The sequence below is a fragment of the Dermacentor variabilis genome, chromosome 2, assembly GCF_050947875.1.
Source record: "Dermacentor variabilis isolate Ectoservices chromosome 2, ASM5094787v1, whole genome shotgun sequence".
In the NCBI taxonomy this organism is placed as follows: Eukaryota; Metazoa; Arthropoda; class Arachnida; order Ixodida; family Ixodidae; genus Dermacentor; species Dermacentor variabilis.
Window position 1 is genome coordinate 183477344 of NC_134569.1, and position 26513 is coordinate 183503856.

The window sequence follows — 26513 nt, forward strand, 5'->3', positions numbered from 1 at the left end:
CGGCGCGCACTATATCTTAACTTGTGCTTAGGCCACGCGCTCCGCTGTTCAACTTTCATTTGACGTCTAAGTACGCACCCCTTAATAATTTCTGGTCAATCCAAGTGCCATTATTTTTTCTAAAACAACCTAACATTATGCTCGTCTTTTTGTACTATTATAGTATGCAAATACAGCATGAATTCTGATCTTGCAAACAAAAGCAGTAATACAGCTTACAAATATACAAAAAAAATTCCACCTGTATTCTAGACAGTAGCCTGTCGGGTGCAGGCACCCGACGGCGTGTAATGGTAAGCCCTTGCAGAATATATGGTGTTCCTGCTCTGGTTCTAGCTTCAGCTTAAGATGAATTATGAGGATCGCAACAGTGAATTTCTTCCATTGGATAGGGATGACAGCTGGCTTCCATGGGGCCTGCAGAACTTCACCGATTGACCGAGGAACAAAACGCAAGGTATCAGCGTGTCTTGCAGGATCCCAAATTAGGCCAAATGATGATGCAGACTGTCACAATGACGATCCTGAAAAATATAGTATAGAGTGCATCACTACTGTTATTTCCGACTAGCCTCGATTAACCATAAAATTATGGAATATTTCTTAATGTACACTAGCTCATAGTAAAGCAGGTTTAGCATACTAAAGTGCTGGCTGCAAATTTTACGAAAATGTTGCATCAGAAATTGTGGGAAGTAAAAAGCTCACATCGCAATCGCAACGCATCATGGGCAACTGATGACTTCGCACATAATAATAATGAATATATGGGCTCCAAAACAAGCTTATATAACAGTTGAACAGGAATAAAATGCACTTCATTTCATTATGGTATCGCTGTTTCATGTTTGTGGTTCGAAATAACAGTGTCCATTTCGCCATTTTGTCAATGTAGGGAGACGTAACATCAGTATTACTATAAAGTTGATGAAAACAAGCATAGACTAATTAGCGGGTAGGTTAGTCAATTACTTCTTGAGCACCTAGGTTTTTTAGGGAAGCGGGCAGATGCGATTCCAACAGAGCAAGCACCGTATCTGTCGATGCTTTCAGGTCTGCCACAAGCATTGCTGTGCAGCATAGACATGGATTTTTTCATCAACTTGTCCTTCCAAAGCCCACATACGGCACCAGAATACCAAAAATTTTATGTACACTGGGGGTTCGCGCGCTAAGCAAAATCAGTGTACCTAAGCAACGAAAATGAAAAGATGTAGCACTAATAAAGAATGTGGCCATAGCGTGAACTTAAAGCACATCTTATGGAACATGCATCAGATGCTTCCACATGGCACATTGAAAAAGGTAAGGAGAAAAACATTAATGCTGGTGATGAACTACTGACAAGTTCATTCTCAGAAGATTAGAACATTGCGTAGCGTGTACGTGAAGTGAGGAAGGACTGGAATTGCAGGCACCAGTGCTGGTTCATTCACTATGTGTGCTACAATTTGAACAAACCGACTAACAACCACTGTTTCTAATATAAAGTACAGGACTCAAAGACGCTTTTCTTCAACCTGCCGGTGCTATGCACACAACCATATGCATTCTGCCACCTGTATACTATAATGACTACTCCTCAATACTTAAAGATTACATACGCGATACTGGAATGATCCTTGAACATAGGCGCTGGTAGGTACATTCTGCATTTTTGTTTAACAAAGCGGAACCAATAATCGACTGTCGTGCCGAATCTCCCACGAGCTCCGATTAGTAAAAAAAAAGTTTTGCGCAAGCTTATGCTACCTCAAATGTGCTTCAGGTGCTAATGCCCTTAACATGAACAAGTCATGCTTGAGAAAATTGGAAACGTTTTATCGACAGCGCCGTAGCAACCTCGCGAAAACCGCATGAACGTAATGTGCTTCTATGCAAAAATGGGTCACTCACCCGTATTTTCTGTCCTCTTTTTGCTTTCAGCAAACTTTCAGCACCAATCGTTCTTGAATCTTGAAGGTAAACAAACCTGCCCATCGGCCGTTCCATCTGTGGCCTCCTTGGGAGTCAATCTGTCTCGGTCACCATACACACACGGACAAAATCACCCATGATAACCGCGATTAACGACCGCAACGTGAATCACCAATGAAGCGCTAGGAAAGAAAGAGCAGCGAACAAATGCCAGCGCAAAATTTTATTCGTTTTCAGCCATGCGCCATGCTCTCAGCTGTTGGGGAGCGATTGTTGCCAGACCTCAAACACAGGTCCCGCTTGATCTATCAGTTGAATGCTCACACTGGCAGCGTTGCCGAGCTAAAGTTGTGCATTGCGCCATGTAGTCGTTTCATTAGCAAGGCGAATTAACGGAAACACATATTTGTCTTAAATAATTGTAGTTTTGATAAGCACATTTAGGAATAGTCTCGATGTCAGACGCTTTTCTCGGTAGGTGCGCTTCACTTGAGTCGAGGGCGCGTTTTCAAGGCGTTCTTCGGTGGAGGAAAGATGGAGTTGTGTTCATTAAACGCAACGGCGCCTTGAGTGAAGTAAGCCCCGTTGCCTCGACTTGACTGAGTTGAGAAGAAGCTTCAAGTGAAGGCGTGTTTAAGAATACAGGGGTTATTTCTCTGCTTTCTTAAGCGCTCGTTGATGCATCTTCCCGTTTGGCGTGTGTAGTATTCACCACATGACAGTGGAATGCGATAGACCACCCCCGCCGCGCATCCTACGAACGGATCTTTGGGATTCTTATCACCACACCAGCCTTTTTCTCCTCATTGGGTTCGTGGTCTTGCACAAGGTGCCCAGCTTATTTGGAGCTGAAAAAACAACCTGTACGTTGGCGCTACTACCAATTTTTTTCACTCTAGCTGATACCTGGTGTACGTACGGACTCACAGCGATTTTCACCTGCTGACGACTGCTAGCTCTGGCATTCTCACCGGGGCAATCTCTGGAGTGTTCCCGTTTCAGCAACCTCTCCGCCACCGAAACCAACACATGGCTAGGATAACCTGCCTCCTTAAGACGCGCAGACTGCTGCTGGAGACTGGGTTTGCTAATGCTAAGATGCACAAGGCAGACGTTCCTTTTCGAGTTATGATTTCCGAAAGGGGCACCAGGCAGAAACAAGTTGTCATGTACATGCTTTCAAAGCTGAACGTTCTCGAGATTGATGACCCGTCTGTCCAAAACTTGTCCATGTCGACCATATGGCCCACACCAAGAAGATGCCACAATTATAGATAGGGATGAGCGCGAACGCGAAAGACTAATAATAGAAACGGAACAGATCTTCTCGTCCGCTGACCAATGCATCGCCAAACCGTCCTTGTCATTATTCGCGAGAGAGTTGTATTATTTGCGCATGACATAAAGGCTGAACTGCATTTTCCATAAGTCATTTAGATTTTCTTGTGTTTTCCTGTTGTATGGGTTTTAGACTGTTCTTATGCTGTCATCTACGTAATTGCATCCTTATGGTTGATATCATAGTGTGCACGTGGTTGTTTGGGGGTATAAGTATGACCGATCCTGGAAGTAACTTTCCTTGTTGATAGTTAGCGCTTATCTTCGTCTTCGTTCTTTCTTGTGTCCTTGTTTTGTTGAACTATACAGATACCTTTTCCAACGTTTCTGCCATTCATACAATGGCCATGGCCTCCGAGATTTCCGCGTGCCGGCGCGCGCAAATCTCAAAGGCCATAAAGCTGTGAGCGTGGTTCCTTGCAACACCTACACATGGCGCTCGCCTCCGCTGCATCGCGGCCCATGCAAGACGCCATGTTTCTACCAGAAAGCTCGCCTTTGTGTATAGCGTTTGCCGCCAGCGTTTCCCGGTAAACATTACGGTTACATAAGCTGCAGTTGCCGGGAATCGTGAGAAGCAGTCAAAGACCTTTGAATGCTATCGCGTTCCACTCTTAAAGGCGATGCTTAAGCATTATCCAAATTTTCCCCCAATGAGCCATTTGACGACTTTACATCAAAAGTTTCCTGAAACTTCAGTCTCCAAATTATATGCCCCCAGGAGAAGTTTCTCTTATTTTTTAAGCGATTGAACGACACGACGTGAGTATATAAATTAGGCTGTGAGTTTCTGCTTTCATAGCAACGACATTTGGTTTTGAAGCACGCAGCCTCAATTGAAATTTCTTTGGTAGCCATCCCGCTACCTCATACGCCTTGCCCTTTGAAGAAAAACGCCGTCGTTACTTGTGTTGCGCTGCTAAGCACGAGGTCGTGGGATCGAACCGCGACCACGGCGGCCGCATATCGATGGAGGCGAAATGCGAAAACATCCATGTACTTAGATTTAGTGCATGTTAAAGAATCCCAGGTAGTCAAATTTCCGGAGTCCCCACTACGGCGTGCCTTGTGTTTATACCGGGGTTTTGGCACATAGAGCCCCATAATTTTTTAACCCTTTAATATAATATCAATTTTTTTTTCTTGTATAGCGGCAAACTCTGCACATGTAGGCCGCGTGCACATCAAGAAGAATACACAAAAGAGGAGAATTGGCAAAATCCGTTGCAAGAAAAGAAAAGCTTTCGAAGAGGTAATAAAAAAACAGGGAGGTGCAGGTGTAAAAGGGCATACAAGTCCGTGTCTTTCTAGCTGCAAATGCTGCTGCTAAATAAAGGCCGGAGACGAGCTTGCGTTCCTCAATACTAGAACCCCCCCCCCCCTACGAAAAAAGAAACAAGGAAAAGAGAAAAGTATTACTGTCATTTAGGACAAACAGTACTTAGTTGCCGTCAAAGTAATGCAGTTGCCCAAACTTTTATCCCAATAGTCGAAAGAAGTATGGAGCTCCTCTAGGTCAAAGCTGTTGAGTGACCACTGCTTTGCTCACCTCATGCACAGTGGTAAATCTCCTTACTTTACTATATTTTATTCTTTAAACACAAATAACAATATCACACGGAGCTCGATCTGATGAATATTGTACGTGTGGAACGCCGGTTAATTTCCGAGAGGCTAAATACCATGACATAGTGGAAGCAGGGTGGGTTGCGGCGCTGTCGTGATGGAGAAACTAAACACACGCATTCCACTATTATGCGCACTTTCCTTGCCCGTTCTATTTCAATCGCCTTATACGTCCAAGTAAAATTGCTAATTGACAGTCTCTTTAGGAAGAAGTAGTTCCCGTTGCACATTTACACTAAAGTCTAAGAAGGAAAAAATACATGACCATCGTCTTCGCACGAGCGCACTTGTCGCGTTTCTTTCGGTCTTTATGAAGAAAGCGGCCACAGTTGGGGCTCGAAACTTGCTTGGTTTCGGGGGCTCATGAGCATAGCACGAATTTTCGGCTCCCGCGATGATCTTCGATAAAAGGTGTAGGTGACTTTCGATGTGTTTTTTTTTTATTCCTAGCACAAAATGAAGCAAGTGTTCCTTGTTTTGGCTTTTGTCCTTGGTGAGAAGGCGCGGAACTAACATCGTGGCACCGCTTAATGCGCCTACTTTTCCACATCTGCACTCGCTCAGAAGCGCTCCAACTCATGCCATCAGCCTCTGAAATTTTGTCGATTGTGTACCAGCGGCTGTCGTTGGTTTCTTCTGCTGAATGTTTTCGACAATCACGTAAGAACGACTGCATGAAAGCGGCTATAAGCGTCATTTGAATCATTCCAGCTGCTTCTTTGGTCGTGTTTTTTTCAAAGAGGAATAAAAATCTCAAGAATATTTGCTGTCCACGTGAAGAACAAACGTCGTGATTTCACAAGAGTAGCGCGACAACGGTTGGGAAAACTGTCCGCACAATCCTATAAGACATTTTACGGTGATCTAGGCTTGGTTAATAACATGCGAAGTGTCCACCTACACCGACCTAGCGGGAAAACACCGATGTATCATTACAAAGAACTCCATGAAGCCAGACGTTCCTTTTTCTTTTCTGTTCTTTTTTTTGGGGGGGGGGGAATCTGCTTTTGCATGTTTTAGTTGTCCAGAAGTGGCAGGGTGATAGGACCAAAACATTAGACGCGACGATCTGTCAGCGCGAGCTTGGAGTTCAAGACAGTACTACTGACACTTGTCAGCTTGGAAGCGAAACTTGGCGCAGTTGATGCTATCAGTGTGGGCAAACCACTAGGTTCATTCTGTAAACTATTGACAAAGCTGTGTGAGTTGCCACCAATGGTAGTGGTGAAGCAAGTTCTGTAAAACAGGTGAGCGCATGACCACACAAGCAGAAGAGGACGAGAGCAAGCTATGAAGAAAAAAATTGGAGGACGCTTAAGCTTCGCCTTCAAGAGTGGAACGCGACAGCGTTCCCGTCGACCCGCCAAGGGGTGTAAGACAATGGGCTACGGTGCACCGACTACGCGCCCTGCATCGGACGCGGTGAGCGTCGAGCAACGCAGCGTTCGGCGTGACAACGAAATGTGCGTCTGAGCAAGCGACGGACGCCTGAGCCTTAGAAACAGCTCGTATCTAAGGCAACACCGCGTTCACTAGAGGCACTTTTGTACCGCTTTGAAGCATCGAAACAAGCTCGAACGTATTGCAATATGTCTGGAAGCGCTGTTAACTGGGAGAAGTGCGCCGGTTTTTGGCATGGCAGCTGGGATGAGAAGCCCAATGTCTTTGAAAATTTACAGTGGACAGTCTCTCCTACAAAATACCTAGGAGCACCTTTAAACTGGTATGATGAGCCTACAGAATACTGGAGAGAAGAAGCTGAGAGAATGCGCCAGGAAACTACGAAATGGGGCGGGAAAAATTTATCCATATTTACCAGGTCAACTATTTGCAATACGTTCCTTGTTGCGCGAATTTGGTATGTGTTGCAGGTGCTCGCTATGTCACGAACTAGTGCGCAGAAATTCCATAGAATTCTTGCATCGTTTGTATGGAATTCAACATGGGAACGCACAAGTCGTCTCAACTTATTTCACTCACTGAAAGCAGGAGGGCTTGGCTTAGCTCATCTTTTTCTGAGGCAGATTGTCTCAAGGTTTATTTTCTTGCGGGACCAGCATGACCCATTTTTACGAGCAGTGCTTCAAGTGAGACTGCAGAATGTTCTCCCCGAGTTTATTGTGTCATCGTGTGGCGTTACTGGAAGCGGCTTGTGCGGGTATCTACGCGAAGTTGTAAGTGCCTTCAAGATTCTTCGAGTACGTTTCTCTTTTGATTATCTCATTATAGTATCAAAGAAACAATTGTACAAAGATCTCCGTGACGTGATGCTTCCAGTACCTTTATATCGAGCCATTTTTTCTGTCGGTCCGGGTAAGGATGTTTTAAAGAGAGTTAAAAAAATGCCGGTTCGGTCGTCTGTGAAAACTTTCTTTTTTCAACTCCATAGTGGCACGCTCCCAGTCAAACCCTGGCTGCAGGAAAAGGGCTTTTTTCTTCCCGGGTCAGTTGATTGCATTTTATGCCGCAAGCCAGAAACAGTAACACATATATTCCTAGACTGTTTAGATTCAATTTTTCATTGGGATGTCCTCCAGAGAACGCTGAAAAAAGATTTGCCCCTCACACCATATGGAATTAACTTTCTTGCGGTTAACAATGACGGGGGTGTGCCCTATGACATGTTCATGGTATTAAGCATGCATAGCATGTGGAAAACAAGAATGGCTGTCAGACATGCAGATCCTATTGTAAGATCGGTAGAGAAAACTTCATTGAAAGCATTGCCTATATCCGAGATGTGTACCAGTCCCAGGACGAACAGCCAACATGGTATCCTGTACTTAATGACCTAGTGTCATTAAAACATTTTTAGCAATGTCGCGTCAACAAGCTACTGGTTGGCGCATTTAACATTTTTGTGTTGGTTTCTCTATTTTGTGTTGTCACATTGGAAATAAAGAAAAAAAAAAAACTCGTGGCTCAGTGGTAACGTCTCCGTCTCACACTCCGGAGACCCTGGTTCGATTCCCACCCAGCCCATCTTGGAAGTTGCTTTTTATTTATGAAGTGCCTGCCGTGATTTATCGCTCACGGCCAACGCCGCGGACGCCGACGCCGACACCGACGCCGACGACACCGGCTTTTCTGCGACACGAGCTCCTTAACGCTATCGCGTTAAAATGGTGGCGAAGACGGCAATAGCTGCGCGAGTACGCACTAAGGAAATTTTCACTCCCAAAGGGCTCCTCGCCAGGCCGCATAGCAAGTTTGGTTATACGCTGAAAGTTGTTACGTACCCTATAGGCAGCGTTCTACCGCAAGAATTGTTCAAATTGGTTCATTAAAAGCCGAGGTAGGAATATTTCAGTGCCACGAACCTATGAATTTAAGAGGCGAGCGTCACGTCAAAATGGACCCTGTCTCTACTTACCCCCGTGAAGCCTCCGCAAGCGAAATTCCTTCCCTGCGTTCTTGCATACCGGAGAAGGAGGGTCACGTGACGCATACGTCACGGGCCCCGTGTTTTTTTTTTTGCTCGCATTTTTATTGCGTGGCGCGCTTCCGCTGATGGTCTCGCGCGCGAGCAGGTGTGTTTCTCGTGGTTCGCGCAACGCAAAATTGTGCGCGCTGTGCACGAAAACACCTGACTAGCGATATGAGTCAGTGCTACACGAACACTGAGGCAGACGCAAGCGGATCACAGAACATGGTCGCACGCCATACCGCGGTAGAAAATGACATAGTTTCGCTCTCTGCGCGCTCGATTGCCCGACAGGGGCACAAGCAGATGAAACGGGAGTACATCTCTCTTGTTACGGCACCAAGTATAACAAGAACACGCAGCTACTTGGTTTGTAAGTTTTATTGTTTCTGTAAACTTTAACTCGTCTATTGAGGTGACAGCCCAAACAAATAACTGTTGTTGCCATGAATAATTCTCAAAGTGCCCATTGGACATGACGTCACAGCACGGCGAACTACTTAGGCGCACTTGCGCGATTGACGTCGACTCTCCATTTGGGAGCGCGGCGGCCGCGATGAGAAGGTTCAGCGCCTCCTTTACTAGATGCCGGCCGCGTTGCTTGCTTTCCCATTGTAGCGGCGGTTCCCTTAGTTGTAGTTAGTTCAGCATAAATTCCGTGATGCGGCGCTCGTTGCCTTTTCAACTTCCGGCGGATGTGGTAGCGGCGGCTGAATGCATCCGCCGGCGCGTTATATGCGCGGGCGTCTATTAGCGAGCGTTATCGCGGGCCTCCGAGACTGTGATAGATGCCACGTTAATCTCAGAGGCCGCAGCACGTGATTGCAAGTTGCAGGCGTTCGCCAATAGAGGCGCTCGTTGCCTTTTCGCGGTTTATTTCGCGGAGGAGAGAAAAGGGAGAGAGCCCGGAAGCGAGCTACCGGACAACGCGGCAGGCATTTAGTAAAGGAGGCATTGGAAGGTTGCAGGGCGTTTGGTTTGGAATTTCACCTCTTTTCGCAGCGCGCAGCGGTGTAGTACGTTGCAGGCACAACCGATAGCGCGCATTGTATGCACTGCACTTGTCAGTTCAAAATGGCCAAACCTGGTGAGGTATCCTTTCTTGTGTCTATATTTCAGCCCCTTATACCTATAGGAAAAGGTGTTAAACTAATACGCCCATGTGAAAAAAACCTGCGGATCCCACGCACTGTGGCAATCCAAGTAAGCGATGCTTGGTACGCCGTTTGCTTTGATTCACAATAATTAGCGGTAATGATTGCGGCATATGCGTAATTTCTTCAGCGCCTATTTCAATAGCAGGGTGGCGAGTTGATGTTAAACGTTGCCTTGCTTGCACCACTGCTGTTTGTCTGCGTAGTCCGCAGAACACACAGGGCGACTTGTTTGATTGAGGCGTTGTTGCGCGTCGTTGTTCATGATCGCTGAGAGGGTTGAACATTTTCATTGCCTCACATGGCATATCCCATCGTGGCAGAAGTGTTTAACTTTAATTTAACTATGGGGCTGTATACGTAACTCAATTAATCATTATAATTGTATGTATTCCTTTTATACACACATTCGCTGTCTGCGCTACGTTTCGCTGCGCAGCGAAGACGCTCCTGTTCCGCGCGACGCTTCTTTCGCGGCCTGACTGCCCACGACGCTCAGTGCGCGCTTTGGAGCCATTTTGCTGGCGCGTGATTACGTGCTCCTTCTGCATACGCGACTGCATACCTGACCAGTACGCTGTTGAGATGCCAACTTCAAGCGCTCTCTTCAGGCTATGGAGGATTGTAATGTTTACACCATCACAGGCCAGCACCTGCACTTTTGTCGCATAGAAGAGCAAACAGAGCGCGTGCCATAAGCCACAGCCTGTCAAAGGATGCCGCTTGGGCGCCGGCCGTCCGGCCATCCGGCCGGGTGGGCGGGCGGGTGGGCTTGCTGGCTGGCTGGCTGACCGGCTGGCTGTCTGGCTATCGAGGATTAGCATTTGCTTTTGTACGCCTCTGTTGTTTGTGGTTTCCCTACTTCCACCAATCTTCCAATCGGCTCTTACTACTCTCTATTGTGGACGTTTGCTTTCCTCCTGCTCTCACTGTACCTAAGGACCTCAAGGAGGCCAGTGATTCTTAAATCTACCACTGGGTAGATATCTTCACGCTCCATTAAAACATGTTCCATCGTTTCCCTAGCTTTACCGCAGTAAGCACATGCTCCTTCCTTCTTATATTTCGCTTTATAAGTGCGTGTTCTGAGGTGTCCCGATGTCGCTTCGAAAAGTGATGAGCTTCCCTTTGAGTTATCATAAATTGTTTCTTTCGTGATTTCGTTTTTTCCCCTTAAGTAGTTACTCATAGCAGGTTTCTTTTCCATTGCCGCCACCCGTGAGATTATTTCAGCCTCTCTGACTTTCCGCATGACGTTCTTTGTTGCTGTGTTGCACCGTTCTATCGTTTTTTTTTTGACGTTCTTTCTTGCTGGTAAGCTTCCTTGTTCTTTTGTTCCACTGTGACTCAATGTTATTCTTGTACAAATACCTGAACACTCTCCCAGCCCATTTACTTTCTTCCATATTCTTTAGTCGTTCTTCATAATTAATTTTACTGTACGTTTCCCTTACTTAAAGACTTGTCCAGCCCAAATCATCCTCCACAGCTTCGTATGCAGTCTTTCCGTGAGCGCCTAATGAGAGGCGGCCCACTGACATTTTGTTTGCCGTCATGGTTGTACTCCTGATTTCAAGCAAACAACCCCCTTTCCAAAAGTAAGTCCTGGAACCATTACACCTTTCCATACACCTCGGAGCACCTCGCACATATTGTATCCCCACAGCGCTCTGTGTTTCATTATGGCCATATTTCTCTTCCCGTTCACTGTTATTGTTTTTTCATGTGTTTCCATATATTTATTGCCGTCTTTTATCCATATGCCAATTTGCCATCTTTCACGCGAGGTATTTCGTGACCCTGTGCGAAGAAAATGAAACGCCATGCACTGCTCCATCTGGATTCGAAATGGGAACCTACAGATTGGAAGTCGCAAGCTTTACCTCTTTACTTCTAGCTGCCACGATAGGCTGACACCCCGCCATATAGTTTATCTATAAACCAGCACCAAGGTGGAACAGTTCAAGCGAAGCTAACAGTGGGATCTGAAATGCAGGAAACAGAGAGGCGATCAAAGCAGTTGTCCGCCTACTTTACCACCCGAGAACGCCACTTCTGCAATAAATGCTTCGATTCCATCGGTAGTAGACTGTACCGCGTGCAGCGGCGAATGTTTATTCCAACATATAATGTGCAAAACACTGCAAGTCTGGCTGCGCATACTATTTCACCAGCGCCGATGCTACATTAGAAAGCACATGCTCCTGAAGAACTACGATTGGCTCACGGACTAGGATTCGCTGACGCTAGGCAGCTGATATATAGAAAGAAACACTGAGCTGAAGTGGTTTAAACAAGACCGGCGGTAAAAAAAAAAGCGTAAACATCCTTGGTTTGTAGCCTTAATTAATCTCTTTAAAAAAATGTCCACCCTTTAGGACTTAGCTTGTCCCGCAACAATAATCGTCATCTGTCTTGCCCGCATTTCCTTTCTTTAACGGTGCGAGCCCGGTACTTCAAGGTCATGAACGGCATGCGTGTTATCAGCGTGACACAGCATTTTCGACAGGAAAGCAGCGAGCACCTAGTTTTCGAGAAAGAAAACGTAAACAAAGCAGATGACGATTATAGTTACGGGACAAATATACACTCCAAAGGGTGCAATTCCTTTAATTGCGTAGTATTACTCTATATATATATATATATATATATATATATATATATATATATATATATGTGTGTATATATATATATATATATATATATATATGTGTGTATATATATATATATATATATATATATATATATATATATATCCTCAATTATGTATGGCCACACATCTGCAGGTCATAAATACCAGGTTCTCTAGCCAACATAGTACCATCCACAAACGAAAACTTCGATTTAGCAGAAGTTGCTCTTGTCCTAGTTTCTTGTTGCGGGCTGACATGATTGCCGCAAAACTCACAGACACAAATATCAAACGAACAAAACACACACAACAGGTGGCTTTAATCATTGCTTAAAAATTGCGTCGTCTAAATACAAAACGGATATTTAAAACAGGCAATGACATTGACTCGTTGCTTTCAGATGGCATATTAACACAGCAAGACCTGGCGTATTACAATGTCCACTGGGAGCTCCCAGTCGAGAGGAAGTTCAGAGATGGCCGCACAATGTACTCGGTCCGACCACCGGCTAGCGGTCCGGTACTTGCCTACATGTTGGGCATTGTGGATGAAGTCAGAGAAGGACCAGATGACGCCCTCAACGATGACTCTCTGAACTACCACAGGTTTGTTGAACACCGCAAATTCTGAACACCTGCATCAGTCACCTCGCATTAACGAGCATATTTCACGGTATCGCTTTCTGCTTCATAAAACAAACGCTAATCTTGCACGGTCACCAAAGTCACGGCTAGCAGGAGTTACAATTTAGAAGAGCCTCATGAATTATGCAAAGCTTGCTCCGATTGAAATTCCTTGAAGTTATAAATATGGCAATCCATGAAAAAACGTTTGCCTTTTTCGTCTATAAACAATGCATACCACACAAACTACATCCTAATTAGGTACCATTGAATATCACATGTCATGCTGTACTTATTTTTCAATTTTATTCAAAAAGAAACAGGCAGGTAACTGCCACGTAAATGAATTGGAGAAGGAACATCAGTGTAACAGATACTCCAGATCCATACATCGTCCTAAAGCGGCAAACATCCTAATTCGGAGCACATAATCAAGCACCGAGAAATTCATCGCTGGTTATTTACACAGTTGCTTCGCTTTCTTGTTATGTCTGCAAACTTCAGTCAACAGTGCAGCACCGCTCTTTGTTCCGATGTCTCTGGATATGCTCTTTGAAGAGGGTCTTTTGGGTTATTTAGAATAAATAACAACCCTACTTAGTTACAAAACACAGTGTTTTGCTCATTAGCACTGTTTTAAAGTTGTGCTGAAAGTGTTACCGCTCTCTGTCCTGTAGCGAGCCACAGAATTAATTATAGCCAACCGCAAGCAGACCAAGTGCTGCGGTCGTAAAACACTGGAACACCTCCAAAAAACAAAGTGTATCAGTAGCTCGCTTGATGAAATAATACAGTTTCTGATCCGCAGGTTCATCGAGGCTCTTAAGTTCGCATACGCTAGGAGAGCGCTTCTTGGAGATGAAAAAATGGAACCAAGCGTTGCAGCGGTAGGTCTGGGGAGTATCACTGGGATATCTTTTTTTTTTTATTGCAGCGTCGTTGAGCGCAACTTCCCGGCTCCATTTCTTGGGGTCAGTTCTGTTTCATCCTTCATCCTTAGTCCCAATTCTGGGACTAAGTCGAAGCCTCCTTCGGCATGGGCCTATACCTGCATGGCTCCGTTTTGCTTCGGATGACCTTGACAGAGCTAAAAGAAATTCTGAAGTTCTGCATGTCGAAACCGCGATGTGATTATGAGGCTCGCAGTAGGGGGGGGGGGGGGGGGGACTACGGGTTAATTTTGATGGCATGGATTTCTATAACGTCCACCGAAATGTACGTGTACGAGCGCTCCTTTTTTTTTTTTCTTTGCACGCCGGCGAAACGCGGCCGCAGTGGTTGTAATCACACTCGCAACACTTCCTGCTCAGCAGCGCAACATTGTAGCCACTGGTCTTGAGAAAGCCCTTTGCCGTAGATTTGCCCCCCGTGCTAACTTTTCCGTTCATAACTCGCTTTATTTTGTGGATGTCTTTACTTTATCTGATTTGAGAGTTATTCTCCTATATAGCGGCGCTTCTGCAACGATTCCTCAAAACTTCCTCAGCAGTGTTAATCGAAGAAAGGGCTTAGTGTAAAACTTTTGGCGGAGCCACACTCTCCCTCTGGCACTTCTATAGTACCGCAGAAGCCGATAAAATCCGAATACTAGCTCTGTCGAGGTTTTTTAGCATTCCGTGGCGTTGGGCATTTCCGCATAAACTAGAGAACGAAGACGGGAGACTTGACAAACATAAGTGCGAACTTTCAACTGAAATTCATCGATGAAAAGGGTGCACTTCATGCGTGAACGATGTATATCGTGCATCCGGTTAGGAAAAGCGCAGAAACAAGAAAGCAATAAAGAATCATCAAGCAAACGTGGAAGGTATCAAAGCGGTGATGCGTGCGATACGCGCGGGTTGCGCCATTTTTTCAGGTGCAACGCGTGCCTATAAATACAACTTTCTTAGCTCTAGATTTTGCCATAGATAATTAATTTCGTGACACCCCTATAGAAGCTGTACGGAGGCAAAGAATCCCTCAAGCGATTAATCTCTGTCACCTCAATAATTTCTCTTGTCATCTAGTTGGGGTGCTTGGCGATCAATGTGCGGCCTTTGAAAACCAGCTTATAATCACAATCCTGGCAATGCATCCCTAAGGGCCCTTGAACTCTTCTATGTACATTGTTGTCCTTTTCGCGAAGATTATCGTTTAGGCACCTATCTATTTAATCTATGTACTTAGTGCGCTATGGGCGCGGGATCGCATACATAACCTTTTCCGCGCATGCCACATACCGTTTCTCTGTTTTCTTTTGCGCATGTCAGATGCATGTTTTTTTCACCGTTCGTGCGTACCTTGCATAGTGACGCCAGCCTATGGGGCGCAGGGATCAAGCTGATTTTTTTCTTCGGCGCCCTGCACCATAATCCGGTATCTGTCAAAATGTGTCGCTCTAAAGATTGTTTACTTCCTCTTCCTCTTCTTCTTTCGTATATTATAAGCTGTTGGGTTCATTCGCACACCTTTACATTTGGTATGCAACTTCTGAGTCTTTAAAGTGTTTGAACTTTTCTACATCGTAAAATTTGAGGTCTTCAGGTCTCTACGTTATCCTTAACAATAACGTTTTATGATCTACTGAGCAACACAAACCGGTTTACCCAGCGACATGTAATTCTGCATTACATTTCTTCTATAAGAACTTTTTTAAGAACTTTGACAAATCCGGTTCAAATCTCGACACCCTAATCAGCCGCATTGGCTGCCCTTGTCCCCTTCTGTCCTTCCTTGCTTGCGCTAAGCGACCATAACCCTCATGAAGGGCGTTGCCAAGATCATCAAGCAGGCCGAAGAATATGCCGAACACTTCGGAAGGCGAAATTGGAACCAATTCTGCCCCCAATTGTCTCCAAGCTACTCTCACTTCACGTAAAACTTGGAATATTGTCAAGTCTTTCTTCGACACCACACAGCTAGCCCAAATACAAATGTGGCAAGAACCTTGCTAGAATAATACATAGCTACAATGGAACGGAGCAAGAACAAGCCATGATTGAGATCAAACAGAAATTCACCGACAGCACTTCGTCAACCCCACACCAAACAAGCCTCCCTGGATACTTAGGAAGTCCAGACCATCCTTTCACGCAGGCGGAACAACACGTGGCCCTGGGAGAACTGGCCCGGGGCACCACTCCCAGCAAGGAGCAAAAACAACAAAATCTTGCGCAAACTAAACTAAGAGGCGACGACGTACCTTCTCGAGTATATAAGCTACACCTGGGAGACAGGGAATTTCATATTTCAGGTTCATTGGCTCCAAAAAAACAGAAGAAATTACAACATGACAAATATACAAACGAGGGTCCCAAAGTGAAAGAACTGCAGTGGGACCCTCGGTAATTACTAACAATATTAATAATATTTGGGGTTTTACGTGCCAAAACCACTTTCTGATTATGAGGCACGCCGTAGTGGAGGACTCCGGAAATTTTGACCACCTGGGGTTCTTTAACGTGCACCTAAATCTAAGCACACGGGTGTTTTCGCATTTCGCCCCCATCGAAATGCGGCCGCCGTGGCCGGGATTCGATTAATAACAACATTGATGGTGATATCAATAGTCAGCAAATTAGCGTTATTATAAACAACATCTACAGATCAAATACATCACTAGACATGTCATTGACAATCAAACAGGAAACACATTATGAAAGAAAAACGGAAACAAGCATGGATGAAATACAAAAAATGACATGTCAGAGAAAAGTCAAAGGTAAACCACCAGATTGTAGTTAAGTTATCGCAGGAAATGATACTTAAGGTGATTTTTAAAGATTTCAAGGGAAGTACCGGATATTATAGTTGATTGTAATTCATTCCAAAGCGAAATTGCAGCGAAGGAAGATGCTTTTTTGCCGTAATTGGTATGAACCATGGGTAAGAAGAAATTGTTAGCCGCAAATCTGGTTATTTTTTTTATTCGGCAAAAGGTGAACTTCAATGAACGGAAACGTAAGGCTATTATGAAGCAGCTTGTAGAGTAAGACGATTATGTTAAACTTGAACAAATTATAAATAGGCAAGATATTATACGCGCGAAGTAACAACGAGACGTTGGATTGCATGGAGCTAGAAGTGATAACGCGTATTGACTGATTTTGGATATGCTGAATTGATAAGTGAAAAGCGTACGTGTTGCCCCATGAAACCATGCCGTAATTAATGTGACTATGAATGAATGCATAATACAACGCTAGCAGAGCCTCACGAGAAAACAAGGGGCGAGCTTTGATTAATGCACGTATACCAAACGCAGTCTTGTGCTTGAGATGTTGGAAGTGTGAGCAAAATGTAAGGTTAGGGTCAAGATGTATGCCAAGAAAAGTGACATCGGGGCTAACGGGAATTGAATGAATTCCCAGCTTTAGTTCAGGAATAAAAGTTAGAGCCCTTTGAGCACCTTCGAATAACATAAATTTAGTTTTTAGAGGATTGCGAACTAAGTAATGGTTGTTACACCATTTTATAATGTTACTTAATGCAATATTTAACTTAGAAGTAAAAGTAGCAACAAATTTGTCAGATGAAGATACGGATGTGTCATCTGCGTATAAAATGCAATGAACGTAGTTGGTGGAGTTAAGAGAATCCGGAAGATCATTAATATATTGAAGGAAAAGCAAAGGGCCCAGAACTGATCCTTGTGGTACACCATGGTTAATACATTTTGTTACTGAGAAAGTATTTGCTGCATGTACTGTGCACGGCCGGTCAAGTAAGTAATTCTTTAATAATGTTAGCGCAGGACCGGTTATATTATAAGAGTCAAGTTTATTAAACAGGACTTAATGGCTAACCGTGTCATAAGCTTTACTGAAGTCTAAAAATACAGATCCGACTAAGTTTCCCGAATCAATACATATTTATGTAGTCAGTTAGAGATAAAACAGCTAGATTCGTGGAACTTCCAGGGCGGAAGTTGCAGGATGTACCAGAACTGTGGAAACACGCCGAGGTGTTCATGATTCTTAAGCCCAACAAACCGACAGGACTCGGGAACGTGGGCCCTCTATCCCTCACCTTATGCGCAGGGAATGTCTACGTACACATGGTACTGCATCGTGCCACCAACCACTTGGAAGGTTGAAGTACCCCTGAAACGGTTCGGTCAAATTTTGTAGACGCGTAGGGTACAGCCAAAGTTAATCATTCGCTCCATAATTTGTATGAACGTTCTCATATAAAGAGAGCTACGGACGATTACAAGTTGGCCTCCTCCATAGTCATGCATTTTCTCCTTAACTCGTTCGCCGACTGCAACGTTTTTAGATTACTTTGCCGAGTGATCGGGGCTAAGTCCCCCTTCACTGGCTCTGCGTCATGATGGCACGTCGTGTCGTCGACTTTCGTTTCTCTAGGAGCGAGCGCGCGAAGCCTCTCCAAACTCTCCGCCACCTTGCCCGGCAGTCGACACCAAGCGAGAGCTATCGAAGCAGCGTGCGTTGCAAGCATTCTGCCGCAGCGCCGAACGTGTCTGGTATTTCGGTAACCACAGGCGAGCTGGGCATTTCGACGGATGCGTGGAGGCATAAACTCAAGCTGATGAAGAAACTTTAGCGTAGACGTACGTGAGAGGCCTAATGGGTCTGCACGGTCCAGCCACCTGTCGGCGAAGAGCTTAACCAGCCAAACAAAGCGCTAATATTGCTCCAATCAGGTATGAAACATTATAAACGTTGACAAAAACGACGTGTTCACGATTACACTCCTGCGAAAAATTTACACCAGCAGCAAGGAAGAATATATTTCGTTACTGCTACTCTGTGTTAAAGGGAAGCTGAAGAGTCTGTCGAATTCAATAAGACACTCATATACGGATGCGGGAACCTTATAAACCATGAAGGTAAAATTTTGGGGGGGGGGGGGATTTTTCACTTAGGAGCGACGCAATCATCGGTTAAAATTGCGCTGTAGCTCCGCCCCCCGTCGAGCGCCGCGCGCTGCTGCTGACGCTGACGATGCGAGCGGAGACCGGAAACTGCGGCTTAGTGACGTCAACACTGGTGTCCCGTTTCTTCGCAGCCTCCGCGACCATGCCTGACCGGGCTTATTTCTGCGTGCGTGCCGTCCTAATCTGCTTTGCTCGACCCTATCGACCCTACATTCCTTTATTTGTGGGTATATAGGAGTGGTAGTTGACGTGCGCAGCATCAATTGAACTTGTAGGCCCATCATGCCGGCGTTCTGTGCAGCCTACGCTTGCAGGAACACCAGCGGCCGCGACGATGTTCCGATGTTCCATTAGTTCCTGCAAGACAAGAAGCTTTCAGCTAAGTGGGAGGCTGCTGTGAAGCGAAACAACTTCAAGCGCTCAAAAACAACAGTGTTGTGCTCTAACCACTTCCGTGACGATTACTACCGGAGTTTATCAATAATGCGTGCTTTGGGTTCTCCTAAAAGAATAATTAGCACGCTGAACGGAAGCTGCATGTTTATCTCCCGCCCCCTTGACGCAGGTTTCATCGCCAAGCGCCGCGAATTTTCTATTCGCACGTGTGTTGTGAAACAGCCTGCATGCAGCTACCATAACGCAGTGCAAGCGTAAAGTTTGCATGTGTTGGAAAGCCTGCTCACGCCAAGACGCTGCACTCCCCCTTCACTCGCACAAATAAGAAACCGACCATCTCACGTAGCCGATGGAATTCGCCGGTTACGAGTAGCGTGCGGATGGCGCGCTGATGAAGGTTCTATACTACACGTGCTACAACAGCCGGTAAACTTTTCTCCCGTTTAAACCGTCTGTGTAGATTGCCGACAGCATTGGGGCAGCGCACAAATGCTAAAGATCGCATCAGCGCTTACGTTTTACGAGGAGCCATGCAGGAACATAACACTACAGTTGTTTGCCCGGAAACGTACTCACTGGAACGCTGAATGCAGCTAGCAAAAAAGATACTCGCCGAAGAACATTTCCAACACAAGGAGATGCTAACACTTCGCCTTCGTTGGCGTCGAAAGCAATGCTTGCACCAGCATTTCTTGCTTCTTGGAGAGGGCGGCTCTTCGCAATCGGCTCGTACATGTAGTATGTACAAGTATGTACGTACGTGTAGTATGTACAAGTATAAACCCCTTACAAGTGATCTTGCACGCGACAGCGACAGCGCTACAAGCGAGACGATGGCTGTAGCGTTCACTCGTCGTGTGCAAGCCGAACTCCACGCGAGCGACGGCTTTGAGCGACGACTTCCCGGTATGAGGGCAGCAACATACGAGCCGAAACTAGCGTGACGCATGCTTTATCGATTTAAGTTGATGTATTTTACTGAAGAAGGAGCACAAAATATTTCTGAAAGTCTTGCACTAGGTTCTCATTTTGCACGTGTAAAATTCAATAGTTTGCTCGTTCCGTGCGCCAAACAGTAGTATTTGAGTTATGTACATCCAGTTTCGGCTTCGCACAATTGGCTAGTCGTTCATAGCATTTCCGGGCGACGAGCGACGAGCGACGAGTTCTAGCTTTCTAGAAACGAGCGATCAAGCGACAACACCTAGCGATTTGTTCAAGCGACTGCCCGTTTTGTCGTTCGAAGCCGTCGCCCGTCACCATCGCGCGCAAAATCGCTCTCGTAGAGTTTGGACTTAACGCCGAACTCCTCAGAGAAACGCAAGCTCTCGAAAATTTCCATGACCGTCTCAGCAAAACACCACCGAACTACTTTGCACCGTGCTTCGTGTGTAGTGGCAGCAGTCGGTCCGGACGAACACCATTGTTGACGTCACGAGGCGCCCGACCAATCACAGGCGGAAACAAGGCGCGCGAGCTGGGCGTGTCTGCTGCTGCACTTTTCGTCGAAATAAAATATGTTTGCGCTTTCTTTCGCTCAATTTCGATGCGATATTCGAATTCAGAGGGTTGAGAACCACGGAGTACAGCTCTTCGCTCATTTTTTCTGGAAAAGCTTTCAGCTTCCCTTTAAGCGCACATCCACAGTACACTCTACTGCTGCCGAGAACACCTGTCCACTGAAGACATCTTCCTCCAACTCAAAGAAGGCCCATTGACTGCTTTGACAAACACAGCAAGAGCGCCATCCTCGCAAATGATGTTAAAGGGGCCCTGAACCACTCTTTCTCGAAGTGGAGAGTGGCATTTAAAATGAAATTAGGTTATTTTAGAAATGATTTGCCGCAAAAAAGTACTTGAATGCATTCAGCACAAGCGGAGTTATTGGCGATCAAACATGGCGTCCGCTGTGCTCCACCTGCTTCTTCAATGCCTTTCACTGCGAAGGCTACGGCCTAGTGGGCGTGCCTATAACGTTGCGCCTTCTGAATCTCACCGTGGCGCACAGTTCAAATTTCATTTTGGATGTTAATGTAGGCGCCACGACTTCCGCCTTTGGTTACTACGACGCGCTCAACATAAGCCATAGATGGTTATCCGTAGCGAGCTGCAGTGCGCTTAGCCAGTGGACTCGTGGCGGCACCCCGTGGCGGCCGCGGTATCTACGCCATGTAGCCTACTGCACTTTGATGTAAGTTATCGGGCAATAGCAGCCGTCTAAGGGAATGACTAAATAAAGTGTCCGATGACGAAATAAAGCGTCCAGAAGAGAGTGAGGGCAAGACTTTCTGTTGAAAAGAGAGCGTTTGAGAGAAAGGTGACCTCGCGATCCGCTTGCGAGCTCTACGCACCGCGTACGACAATTTGGCTGAGATGTTCACTGCAGCGTATGCTACCCGCGGCTTATGTTATTTCACCGATCCCCAGGAGTGGTTTAGGGTCCCTTTAAGAGTGCACTTGAAAATGTCTCACACGCTGCAATTCTCTGGAACCTACAGTTCACAGATTGTGAGGAACAAACATACAACTAAGTCCAAGCATTCTTGAGGAACCGCATGGCCACCATCAGCTTGGGAAACCTCAAGACAACACAATTTCTGGTAGTAGAAGAAGGCACCCGCAAGGCTCAATTATATCGCTCCTCTTCCAGGGCCGAAAGGGTTAATATCACTATGCTGAAACTCTCGTAGGTTTTTGATAAGATCCACCGCATGCCGTACTTTCCCTTTGCCGGCGATATAACAATCTGGATTCGAAGCGATTCCCCATGACATCAACAAGACGCCCTCTAGGAAGCCGTAGACTTCACCATCACTCACACAGTTCAAAAAGTGCGGACTCCTCTGTGCACCAGATGAATGTGAACTCCTGGTGCTTAAAGCCCACACTCTAGGAACACCCCCAATAGGTGAAATTCCAGATCCGGAAAACATTCTTATTGGAGTCCCTATCCCTCAAGTCGACTTCTTCGCCATTCTCGACCGAAGACAACTCATCCAGAAAGAAGGCTCAGGGGCCACAACACTACCGAAACTTTTGTGACTCAAGTGGCATACATGATACGCCGCGTAGCCAACGCACGGTCAGCCAAATGGAACGCTTAAGACTTAGAGAAACACGGCGTGCAACCCTCAAAAGGCTGGGATATAAAAAGAACACTTAGGACCAACGGATATCAAGGAGAGAATCCAGGAAGACCTCCACGAATGTATCATCGTGACCGCCATCCGGCGATATGTTCACCCTATCTACCACAAAGACCGGCGGCTAGCAAGAGTCCGGGCCCTAAGCAAGGCGCACGGAGCAAACTCGCACATCAGATGCATCGATGCAGCGGGGTACGCGGGAAGACAAGCCCACTCTGTCGGCGTCATGGATACTACCTCTTCTGAAGATACCTGCGCAACTATTTCAAGAAATGTTATTGACACGGCAGAAAAGGCTGAAATCGATTTAGCCCTCTGGACGTACAAGAAAGGTGCCATTATATTCACTGACTACTAATCCACACGCAGTAACAACCAAAAGGGTAGAATTTCTAGTCAAACACTTCGATTCCTCCGCCGTACCGTAGCACGCCACCTTCCAGGCGCCTACATCATCTGGACTCCGGGACACACCCACCTGGCAGGAAACGAGGCCGCCAACGCCTCAGCCCGAGGATACGCTAACCGGGCACTACTGAAAAAGTGATCTCTGGGAAACCAGCATGCACCCAAGAAACAAATTGACATCCTCTTGCATTACAGACTAGATAGAAGAACACGCCACCCCACCCGAAACTAAGAAACTGAGAAGCAGACAACCTCCGAACAATCCAAAACAACAGTCACGTCCATGCAACCTTGCTACACAGGATCTCGCACACCACTTTCAGCTACGAATGCGAATTCTGCTTTGTACCAAACACTCTACCACACATGGTGTGGGGATGCAAAGGATCGCAGGGAACCATAAGCACCAAAAGCCTCACCGAAGAGCAGTGGGAGGCTCAGCTTTCAAGCCCCAGCCTGGATGACTAGCGTAATCTGATCGTCCGGACTCGGGAAATGCCTCGTGGCCACGGCTTCCCGGACTGAGAAAGCTGCCCTCGCACGGCAAAGACTTTTCGCCTGTTCTAAATAAAAGCTTATGTTCTTCTCTCTGCTCTCATTCTGCCATTTATGCAAGAGTGCTTAGCTGGGTAGTTGATATGATTACCAAAATGCGATCATTCAATCATTCCACCTTTCAGTCGGGAACGGTTATAGTTGTCAACAGCCTTAATGTTCAAATAAGTAGAAATCTTGCGCGCTGAATACTTAACCTTATGCACCTAGATACTCCGTAGCCATTGTTGCTAAGTGCAATTCATTTACTTTCAAATCTTCCCCAATTCCAGGTGGTAGAAGAGCTTTTATCGAATGAAGCGGCCGAAAACTCCAAAGCCAAGATTAGTGACTCCAAAACTCATGATGATGTCAGTTTCTATGGAATGGCCAAGGAAAATCGAAGGGATGGCGGAACTTCTCATTCTTGCTACTGGGACAAAGACAACAACGTGGTGGCCATAACGAGCACGGTGAACTACCTGTACGAAATTGAAGCATTATGCTCTTGAAACGGCGCGCGCTAATACCGGCTATTCGAATCAACAGTAGAGAGTTTTAGCATGTCCGTGCACGTAAATTCCGTTCATGGAATGTTGGCTTAACAGGAACATGAATGGTGCCTGTCAGGTTGGCGGCGTTATCTTGTGACGAAGAGTTTAACCAGAGAATACACGCAGTGATTATTCATTAACTAGCCATATTATACTTATCTGCTGGTGGTAGTATTGCCAGCGATGCAATCAAATTCGTCAACTCGAAGTGGGAAAGGCCAGCGGCAGGAGCGGTACGATGCATAGACATTGTCCATTACGCAGTGTTTTTTAATAGCTTACTGTTATTTGCTCTTAAAGCGAATGGTCGGAATAGTGTCTGGATTCAGTGGGATAAACGAGCAAAGGAAGCGCAGGTGTGACAGCATGATCATGCCATGTTCGTCATGCTGTTGTGATTCCATTGTGGTCATGCCACCTTTGTCATGCTACCGTCGTCGTGACACCTTCATCATCTCGACTTTCATTATTTCATTTTCATCCCACCGTCGTCGTCATCGGAGCGCTGTCATGCCGTCTGCGTAAGCACGCTGACGATCATTTGTTACGCCATCATGAAACACCGTTGTCGACGTCAGCAGCAGATTGGGTAAGTGTCGTTAGTTCATCCCTGCCATTCCTACTATTCCGCATAAACTGTTCGCTTACTTTGGCAATCATGTTCCATGGTTTGTGCTACCATCTGAATTCGAATAGCTTTCATTGTTTTTTTTTTCACTTTTTTGTGCTGGTTCGACTTTCATCGCAAACACAATGGCGCCGATGCAATGACCAAGCTCTCCGCGCAACCGAGTTGCGAGGCGTGTTCTTTGCTGGACGCGGACTATTGTAGCTCTTTGAGAGGCACTTGCTGCGTCGCGAGACCTCTGGGGCGTCTGAAGCTTTGCATGCTGAAGGGCGAGTTCCTCGTCTCCCGCCTTCGACCACGACGACCTTCCCTTTCTCCTTCCCTCTCTATGTTCCCCATCCTTTCCCCAAGGCGCTGAGACGTGCTCTCTTATGGGCCGGAAAAAAAAGCACATTTTCCTTTGCACAATCTCTCTTTTCCTATCCACTGCAGACAACGCACATATGACAAACCGACTTATACCTATAGCCGCCTTTACTTCCCTTTCAAATATTCCAGTTCATGGCTTTGTTCTATGTGAATTACGTAACGAAAGAGCAAACGCTACCTAAATATCTTCCCTTCAACAAATACACGCCTGCAAGCCCATTATTCATTTAATTAACTTTTAATAAGCATTTGGCTATTCAGTTACATTGGAAATCATCGCCAATAGTTTGTGCGCAACCTATTATTCGCTTTCGCCGTCCAAAGCCAGGACATGACGCCAACGCTACAAGTACGGTTGAAGTGTTCGTACCAATGCTAGATGAAGATAATGATTGCCGAGAAGAAGAGGCGCTTTTTTCGACAGGCATTAAACAGCACGGTTTCGCTATACTAGCAGGCAACTTTCTGCGGCAGTGAACGGAACGCTACGGGGGCAAAGCGCTCACAAGAAAGAGCGCTTCTGATAACAAAGTCTTGCCCTTTCGTCTTTGTTAGTTTAACCCTTGAAGGCTCCAATTCACAACTTCCGTTTCACAACGGTGTCCACAACCTATTGCTAATCATTGATACTATAAAAAGTTCTGGAGCTGACGGAGGGCCAAACAAATTTTTACAGTGATACTCTCAATGGAACGCCCCGTACTTGACAGTTATATTTAACAAATCCCTCTAGACATGGACCGTTCCTCGGGTTTGGAAACAAGCTAACATCTTTCCTGTCTTCAAATCTGACAACTAAGCGCTAATCACTAAATACAGACGTATATCGTTGCTGCCCACGTGTTGCAAACATATCGAGCACGTCATCCATAAGCACATGATTCAGTATTTATCGGCGAATAACGTTCTGTCCCCACAGCAGCATGGTTGTAGAGCAGTATTTTTCGCGACGCAATTATTTGAATTCTCGCATGACATAGCCACAGCATTAAATAACCGTGGTCAGCTTGATGCCATCTTTATTGACTGCTCAAAAGCATTTAACATGGTAAGCCATAAAAACTACTCCTAAAATTTGCTGCAGTCTTTCCTGGCAATAAACTAATTAACTGGATATCCGATTACCTCCAAATCCGATTCCAATCCGTCGCTTTTAATTGTTAAACCTCTTTTATAGCTCAGGTCATATCAGGGGTGCCGCAGGGCTCAGTTCTCAGGACACTCTTACTTATCATATATGTTAATGACATTATTGAAGTTGCCAGAAACACACAAGTGCAAATACGTCTCTAGGCAGATGATTGGGCGATCTAATCCGGCATTCGTGCTCTTCGTGATCAACAACTGCTTAACAACGTTTTTTCATCGTTTTCAGACTGGAGTAACACATGGAAGATGAGGATTAACTTCAGCAAACCTGTGGCAATCACTTTTAGTAACAAGAAAGAGCCCCTAAAATTCACGTACAGCACGCAAGGTTACAGTAATAACAAGCTTCACGAGTTTCAATACCTCGGAGTTATTCACAACTAACCTTAGTTGGCATAATCTTATCAATATAATCTTCTCTAAAGCGCTGCGAAAACTAGAGTGCCTAAAACGAACTTTAAAACACGGCCCTAAAGATTGCAAGATTATGGCCAAGAAATCACTAATTAGAACTGCTTTAGAGTATGCTTCTGTAGTGTGGTCACCTCATCACATAAAGTGTATTTCGAAATTAGGATTCGTTCAGAAAAACGCTGCTAGATTTATCTATGGCCGTTACGACTGTATGTTTTCACCGTCATTCCACGCACACGCTTTATCATTGGTCTCATTGTCGTTTAGTCGCACGTGTGACCGTCTAATCCTGCTGCACAATATCGCACACTGATCGACT

General features: G+C 45.7%; 1 protein-coding gene across 1 annotated transcript in view; it reads left to right on the top strand.

Annotated features, from left to right (window-relative positions):
- LOC142570588 (scoloptoxin SSD14-like) overlaps window positions 1–26513 on the top strand; it is a 118596-nt gene that overhangs the window by 68010 nt on the left and 24073 nt on the right. Inside the window, exons 6-8 of the mRNA XM_075678959.1 lie at window positions 12493–12697; window positions 13650–13686; window positions 23374–23564. Of these exons, the coding sequence (XP_075535074.1) occupies window positions 12493–12697; window positions 13650–13686; window positions 23374–23564 (433 nt within the window). The remainder of the gene's footprint in view (window positions 1–12492; window positions 12698–13649; window positions 13687–23373; window positions 23565–26513) is intronic.